The 8,056-nt window shown below is 56.9% G+C and overlaps 2 protein-coding genes across 3 annotated transcripts in view; one reads left to right on the top strand and one right to left on the bottom strand.

Moving 5' to 3' along the window:
• ATP5I (ATP synthase, H+ transporting, mitochondrial Fo complex, subunit E) overlaps positions 1-1,520 on the top strand; it is a 2,385-nt gene extending 865 nt beyond the window's left edge. Inside the window, exons 2-4 of one of the 2 annotated variants that reach the window (XM_006893585.1) lie at positions 71-125; positions 725-823; positions 1,495-1,520. In XM_006893585.1, the coding sequence (XP_006893647.1) occupies positions 71-125; positions 725-823; positions 1,495-1,520 (180 nt within the window). Of the gene's footprint in view, positions 1-70; positions 126-724; positions 826-1,494 lie in introns of both variants that reach the window. The other variant, XM_006893586.1, reaches the window with a different exon arrangement.
• A 3,430-nt stretch (positions 1,521-4,950) lies between these two features.
• The window catches only part of PDE6B (phosphodiesterase 6B, cGMP-specific, rod, beta), a 63,888-nt gene continuing 60,782 nt past the window's right edge, over positions 4,951-8,056 (bottom strand). The window contains exons 20-22 of the mRNA XM_006893584.1: positions 6,760-6,843; positions 6,330-6,483; positions 4,951-5,138 (exon numbers count right to left, since the gene is read on the bottom strand). Coding sequence (XP_006893646.1) covers positions 5,077-5,138; positions 6,330-6,483; positions 6,760-6,843 — 300 coding nt within the window. The 3' untranslated portion in view covers positions 4,951-5,076. The remainder of the gene's footprint in view (positions 5,139-6,329; positions 6,484-6,759; positions 6,844-8,056) is intronic.

The raw sequence follows: 8,056 nt of genomic DNA, 5'->3' as shown, positions 1-8,056 counted from the left end.
CCCAGCGCTCCCCCCAGCCCCACTCCCGAGCACGGACCCCGAGTCCTCACTGACGGCTCTTTCCACGCAGCTCACCCGCTACTCCTTGCTCATCCTCGGCATGGCCTACGGAGCCAAGCGCTACAGTGAGTGACGGGACCCTTCGCCCCCCCGAGGGCCAGCTTGGGGGTTGGGACCCCGATAATAGAGCTCCAGGAGGGATGAACGTTCTCCGCTAGGTCCTGCCGGGGTCACCGTGGCAGAAACACCAACCAGCTTTGGGGCTCCGAGTACACACCCTCAGCAAGGGTCGGAGGTGGACTGAGATGAGAACGACCACCAGGTCCCCAGAGCGCGATGTCTGACATCCTGTGTTGATAACCCGCCTTGCTGGGGACCTGGAATCCGTTGGTCTTCTCGAAATGGATGCAGAGTAGGGAGGGTGGTTGGAGAGAGCATGTGCCAAGGGCCTGGGGCTGCCTGGAGGGCGGCATGGGGAAGGCGGGTGTTGGAGGCGGTGGGTGTTAAAGAAGTGATGATTGATGGGGTGTAGGAGCCCAGGGCAGGCAGCTGCTGCCTTGAATGAGGCTCTGGGTTTAGGGATGAAGGCGAGGCCTTGACTGCTAACTAAGGGGGGGTGGTGGCCAGTGCCTCAGGTGTCCACCGGGGTCTAGTGGGCGGGCTAACGTCCTCCTCCAGTGAGGACACTGTCAGTATCCATCAACTCTGCAACCAATCCCAACAGGTTACCTGAAGCCGCGGGCGGAAGAGGAAAGGAGGATAGCGGCCGAGGAGAAGAAGAAGCAGGATGAACTGAAGCGCATCGCCAGAGAACTGGCAGAAGGTATCTCCTCCCAGAGTCCAGAGCACGCCCCTGGCTGGGGGACAGGCCAGCCTGCTGGGGTGGGAGCGGAGGAGTGGGGGGGTGGGGTGTAGATTTGTCTTTGGTGAGCTGCACCCTCCCTGTGGCCTTGGAGGTCACACACAGACTTGGACTGACTTTACAAGTGTGAGAGAGGCAGAGGAAGCCCCTGGGTGATGTTCCCACAGTGCATGGTCCTGGTCCAGTGTTCAGTGCCCTTGAGTGTGACCTGTGACCCTGTGCACCATAGCTCTGACCCCTGCTCTGTCCAGAGCCAATCGCACTGCCTGTGACTCACCCACCCCCATTACCCCGTCACTGTCTCATCCTGGTCTCCTGCTCTGTCTGTCCATCTTTCTGTAAGGATGGTCCCTCCTGGCAACATGTCCCCAGTATAGCTCATGGCCATTGAGTCTGAACTGACTTCAGAGCTGACCCTCCATTGGGTTTCAAGGTTGTAAATCTCATGGGAGGAGCCTGCTAGTCTCTTCCTCAGAGCCACTTGTGGATTTGAACTGCTAGCTTTCGGGTTAGCTTCACAGTTCCCTATGGACTATGCTATTACTTAGGGAGTCACGAGACTGGGAAACCTGGGGTCTTTGAGAGTCTCAGAAGGTGTAGTAACGGGGTGTGTGTCTCCTCTCCCGTTGCAGCCCAGGACGATACCATACTGAAGTGAAGTTCCTCCGAGCTGACCTGTCCTGGAGCAGCAGTGGGCGAATAAACCTCCCGTGCGCTCTGACCCTCTGTGTCTCATTTCCTGGCTTTTGGAGGGGAGAGGACCCGTGAGTCGGGGGATTCCACAGCGAATGTGTGTCACCGTCTCAAACCCACAGTGCAGCTCACACACGGTGGCAAATACAGGAGCTCCACTGCCCTGTGCCCAAGGCCTCCAGCCCTGTGGGTGCCCCTCTGATAACTCAGACACAGCTAGTCTGATTTCCTTACTGTGTCTCCACCAAGACCCTCTGGTGGGGGAAAGGGCCTGGAATTGGGTCTCAGGATTGGACTGTGGAGACGGGACTGGACTGTGGAGACGGGACTGGAGGACAGATGCTTTTCACAGGCACAGAACCATGAGGTGACCAGGTCAGGCAGCCGTCAGAGCACTCAGCAGACGTGGTCTCCTGAGGGTCAGGCTGGCTGCTGTGGGCCTAACCTGGACCACCGTCCCACAGCTGGGCTTAGGGAGGTCGGATCCGCGGTGCCCGGGTGAGCACCCTTCCCTGGCTGGGCATTTCTGTGCCCCTGCTGGTGGGACTGACTCCCTGGGATGTGGACCACTAAGACCCACTGGGTGGTTTGTGGAGGGTGGGCGTTCTGTAGCCACGTGACTTGAGCCTGTTTCCTCGTGCTGAGGTGATGGTTTTGTTGTAAAATGAGTTCATCTGTAAATGAGAAGTGGTGGACAAGCATTTAGAACCCTGCTCAGGGAGGTGAGGGTCCCTGGTGGCTCCATGAACATTGGGCAGCTAAGCAGAGTCAGTGGTTCGAATCCACTAGCCGCCCTGTAGGAGGGAAGTGAAGCCGTCTGTTTCAGTTACAATCTACAGCTTGGGAACATGCAGGGCCATTCTGCTTTGCGCGGTAGGGACTGTGAACGCTACTTGACAGCGGCGGGGCTGCGTTTGGCGTTTGCTGTGGGGCGGTGGTAGTGAAGGAGGCGGTGGAGTGGAGCTCCTCAGAGCCGCCCAGCTGGTATCCATCGCTCGGGGTCCGACCTCCTGTCCTGAGATCGGCCAGCGCCCCACCTCCACCAGCACAGACTCCCACGGTGCTCCCCGAGTCCCCCATCCTCCTGGTCTGCTGCATCCACACTGGGCCAGCGAACGCTCCCCAGAGGGTCACCGGGGTCCCCGAGCAACTGCCTGCTGGCTCCTCAGACTGCTGGACCTGCATCTGGACCTGGCTCCCAGCCTCACCTCCTCTCAGAGAAGATGCCCCGAGTGTCCTGCCTGGAGGCCCCGCCCAGCGTGTCCCCCGCTTCCTCCTTCCCCAGAGCCTGAGCCCTGCTTCCGCGTCACATACTTTATAACATTGTCAGCTCTAGGAGAGTGCAGTAGCTTTGGCTGTCCGTGCTGGTCTCTGTCCAGGTCCCAGCAGGACCCCTGACCCCAGCCATAGGCGCTTGCTATGAGTGGGCGGTCACAGCCTGTCACATGATAATCTCGGCTGCTGGGAGCTCAGGAGAGGCCCAGCGACCCCTTCTCTGCCTGAGTGGTCATTAAGTGCCCTGAGGGCTGCTGGCCTGTTGGGAGTGAGACTCGGCTGGACTGGGCACAAGGAGCCCTTAGGTGTGCAAACATTCAGACATTCTGCTGTTCACCACAAAGGTAACGGTCTGAGTCTGCTGGGAGGGATCTCAGAAGAAAGGCCTGGTGATCTCGACCATCACAGCCGTGGGGACAGACACCCAGGGTTGCCCTGGGATTTTGAAGTCCTGAGGCAGCGACATGGAGCTTGTATCAGAGCGAAGAGTCCTGATTTCTTGCAGATATAACGCTCTGTCGTCCAGGGTCCTTGTGTTTGTTGACTTTCTGACGCCTCCCATTTCTCCCGCATTACAGATAACCCACAGAGGCCTGGTCATTGCAGTAAGGGCGACCCACCCCGTGGACAGTCTGGGACAGATTACAGGTGTTACCACTAAGGTCTGCCCAGCCAGGTGTCACCTGTGTTGAAGGTGGCTGCCAGGCCTTTATTCCTGTTCTTAGCCTTAGAAGGCTCTGCTCTGTTGAGCATCATAGCGACAGGACAGTAAGCCTCCACTGACCGGCTGGGGATCGACCCCGTCTCCTCTGTGGAAGCAAGAACCCTAACACTGAGTCACCACAGCCTTCTGTCAGCAGTGTGGGGGTGGATGTTCTGCACAGCATTCAGTGTGAATGAGCTGCAACCCTGACCTTGACCTAGTAGCTTTCAGATGGGTCAAACACATACAAAAAAAAAATGAACAAGCTGTTTTGAGTTTTTGAGCATTTGCTTTCTCGTATTCCAGCCTCTGGCTCCTCTACCAGTGTGTACTTATGTACATGTGGCCTATGAATGAAGACTCACAGATTGATTAAGACCCAGTCCCCAAACTGTAGGATCCCGGTGGTGGTGGTGCAGCCGACACACCGCTGAGTGGGATGTAGGCCTTGTGCTGGCTGGTTCTGACCCCTCCCCAGTTCAGCCGTGCCCTGCCTGTGTGGCACCCACCGGCCGTCCATCTCATTGTGGTGTCTTGCACTGACCCTCCACCAAGCATGGCCCCTCATGACAGCATGTCCAGAGCGCGCTGACCTCTGGGTCTTGCCAGCCTAGGTTCTTCTTTTTTTTTTTTTAAACTTTGTAGTCTTTTTTTGTGTGTGTGTGTGTGCGTGTACCGGCAAATCAGATCTGACTGGTACAGGAGGAGATTGTCCCTCCTTCTCCAGCAGAGCATCTGGTGGATTCAAACCGTGTGCCTCTGGGATTGTAGTTGCAGCTCCTTGCCACTAGGCCACCAGAGCTCCCCTGCCATCCTAGATTCTAAGGAGTGTCTGCCTCTACCTTCCCAGGACGATGACTGGTCCCGGCATCCTACGGTACAAGCGATATTCACCAACACCATAGTCCAGTGTGTCAGTTCTTTGGTCTTTTATTGCTCACATGTCCAGCTTTCCCGTGCATAAGAGGCAGTTAAAAATACCAGGTGCCACCTGGTCCTCAAAGCCGAGATGATCTGTAGTTGGCTTTTATTTATAAGGGAACTCGGGTGGCATAGCCCTCAGAGGCGGTTCCAGTGCACCAGCGGCTCGATGGGAGACGGGCCGTCTCCCCGGGATTTACAGCCTGAGAACCCAACAGGGTCAGCTAGGAGTGGGTTCTGACTCACTCCTGCCTGAGCGAGTGAGCTGATAAAGGAGCCCTAGTGGTAGCATGTAGGTGCTAAGCCAGAGGTCGGTGGTTTGAGCCCACCAACCTCCACAGGAAGACGACGAGCCAATCTGTCTGCACAGATCTGCAGTCCCGAGACCCCAATAGGACAGGTCTCTGTCCTACAGGGTCGCTATGACTCAGAACCGACCCGACAGAAACGGCTGTCTTCGGGTTTGTTTACAAAAATACAAACCTTAAACCTTTTCAAAATAATATAAAATGATCTGCAGTCCTCTTCTCCGGCTTCCTAACCTCTCGTGCCGGATGGTTCAAGGCAGTGCCCGAGTCCCAGCCTGGCTTGCAGGATGAGGGAGACCCCGCGGGACAGGTGCTCACAGGATACAGCAGGTGGAAGACTTGGGTGCTGGGCCGCCATTGCAGACCTCTGTCCCCACTACACGGGAAGGACCGGGTTGTGGGAGAGGAGAGAGGACGGGGCAGGACGGTGAGGAGGACGGAAAGGATGGAGGGGCGGGGGCGGGGCAGGGGGGAGAAAGGACAGGGCAGTGAGAAAAAGGGCCTCGGTGCGTGCAGCCAGCTCCCCCTTTCCTGTGGGGGCTCCCTGTGTCCCCTCACCCCCACCCAGGGCTGGCCCTCTGGCAGCCTGAAACAGATTAGGGGCTGAGCCTTCTAATCTCGGCATCTTAGCCCTTGCGGACCTGGTGCCCTGATTACGGCAGGCCTGACCTTCCCCACATCACATCTCCACACCCAGGGCAGGGAAGCAATCTGAAAATGCAGAGCTGAGGTAGTCCACACTAGGCACATCCCAGAACTATGCCATTCAAATGCTAGGGCGTTTGTGTGTCTGGAAGTGGAGCAGGGAGGAACCAGTGTGCTCAAGGGTGCCACGTTCTTAGAATGTAGGATGAAAAGCTAACTGCAGACCCTGGCACAGGAAGGGGAGGCAGGGTGCCCCACAACCCTTTCTTCCCTTCCCTTCCTTGGCCCATCCCTCTCCCTTTCTCTCTGTCCCCTCTTTATTCCTTCTTACCCCCTTCTTTTCTTCCTTCTGTCCTCCTCCCATCCCTCTCTCATTCCCCTTCCTCGCCATCCCTCCTCCTTCCTTTCCACCCCCCCCTTCTCTGCTCCCTCCTCTCCCTTTCCCTCCCTCCCTCTCCCACCTTCCAGGCTTGCTGTTTATGTTGGATGGTGGCTTGGTGCCACCTGATGGGACAAAGACACTGCTCAGGTGGGCACTGCTCAGGTGGGGTGCCAGATGAGTGGGCTCCCCCTTCGTCCATGAGGGAGAACACAGCTCCCTCCTCAGAACATGAGAGTATCTCAGCTGGGACACTCTGAGTCTGGGCTTGTTAATGACATAAACTCTGCAGAGCAAGTTCCCTGGGATAGATATTTCCAGAAAAGGTAGGCAATGTGGTGGCCCAGCCACAGAGCGATCTTACTTCCTTCCTGTTTCTCCTCCAGCATTAACAACCCCATCCTCTGTCTTCTGCGCTAACTAGTAGTCTTGACCTTTGATTTGAGAGTGCAGCCTGCCCCCAGCAGGACAGCTGTTCATTCTCAAAGGACTGAGCCCACACAGGGTCCCATGCAGGGTCCGATCCTGCAGCCCAGTCCTCACCTTTCTTGACAGGTACAATCTCCTCCTTCTTCTTCTCCTCCTCAATGGCCTTTATCTTGGCCTCGTACTCATCGGCCAGGGCCTTCCACTCCTTCCGGTTGTTCTGCAGCCTGTCGAACATGGGCAGAATCTCCTCGTGGAAGCGGGAGAACTCCTGGCAAGGGGGTGGAGAAGTCAGGCTCCCCCCCTGGTCCCAGCCTGGCCCCTCCTTGACTCTGCCCCAGGAAGTCTGTGGGTCACCTAGGTGTGTCCAGGTGTGGCCCCTGCGCACCCGTTCTCCTGCGTCAAGGCACCATATCATCAATGTCCAGCTTTGTCTAGTGTTGCTAGCTGTAAACCTGCCCACGTCCTCCTCCCTGCCCAGAGCCCCATCCCCTCCTCACCCCCTGCGTCTGCACTGCTGCGTCAACAGGGGGGTGAGTGGCCGTACCTTGTACACAAAGGTGCACACGAAGTCGATGAAGCCCACCTGCAGCTTGGGCAGCTCGCCTGCTTTATTTCTGTCCATCATTGGCTTGTGAGGAAACAGACACAGTGAGTGCGACTGACCGTAGGCTTTAGTGTCCCAGCCTGCACCCCTAAACCTGCTAGCGGTCAGCCTTCTGCTCTCCCAGAGCCTTCCCATCCCCCCTCACTCAGCACCCTCACTGAGCACATTCGTGACATGGAACGAGCACCTTACAGATGCTGCTAGCCTGAGGGACACGGACGGCGCCCTGGCCAAGGAGGACCAACCCTGGGTCCCTGAGCAGCACAAACTGCTCACCTGAAAAATGAAACCTGGTGATTCTACTCCACCTCTTCAGAGGTACCTGGGAGGAAAGGCCTGACAACCTGCTCCCTCCCCAGAATCCACTGAAGAACCTACAGGTCACAGTCCTCCTCTAACATATACAGCGACACCATAACTGGTGGGGCCATGAAGATCCAAGACCTCCATCCGCCATCCTACCCTGGGCCTGGGGGCTCCAGAACACGGCACATTTAGCTGTTCAGGATGCCCACTTTCATGTCCCCAAAGTGCCAGTGGTGCCAACAGGGATCAGCTCGGGTCGGGCTGAGAAGAAGGAGTGCTGGGACTAGGGGTGGTGACCCTGGCTCTGTCCTAGGCTGCCCTTCTCAAGCCCCACAGAGAGCTTGTCACTGTCCATGGTGCTGAACACTCCAGCGGCCATTCAGATGCAGATACAAACACTCAGCTTCGAGCCTGATGCCCTTCTCAAGCCCCTCTGCATCTGTCCATGGTGCTGAATGGGAGCCAGGGCCCGCACCCATTCAGATGTGGACGCAACACCTTTAGTTCTGTCCTTGGTGGCTTTTCACCAGAGGACCTCTCCCTGGCGCCTCTGTCCATTGTGCTAATATGGAGCGCTTGCCCGCACCTGCATCTGTCTGTCTCCCTCCCCCCAACGTCTGTGTGTGTGTGTGTGTGTGTGTGTGTGTGTGTGTGTGTGCGCGCGCGCGCACGCGTGCACGCACACCCATTCAGGTGAGGACCCAACCATACTAGCCTTAGCCACTTTCTTCTCTGAGAAAAAAACAACAACAACACCCAGTTTGGGGTTATTCTTAGAGTTAAGGACCTTTGCCTTCCTTCCTGTGAATGTCACTTCTTCAGAGTCACCTCACATCTTATGCAGGAGGACAGATGACTGCTTCTCCTTTCCTGCTGAGTGTCTACTTGGTCTCCAAGCCTTTTCAGTGTCATGCTCCAGAGAGCAAGTGAC

The sequence above is a fragment of the Elephantulus edwardii genome, unplaced genomic scaffold, assembly GCF_000299155.1.
Source record: "Elephantulus edwardii isolate Elephantulus edwardi_28Jun2011 unplaced genomic scaffold, EleEdw1.0 scaffold00129, whole genome shotgun sequence".
NCBI classification, from domain to species: domain Eukaryota; kingdom Metazoa; phylum Chordata; class Mammalia; order Macroscelidea; family Macroscelididae; genus Elephantulus; species Elephantulus edwardii.
Note: the sequence above shows the minus strand (reverse complement) of the source record. Positions and strands in the feature narration are given on the sequence as shown.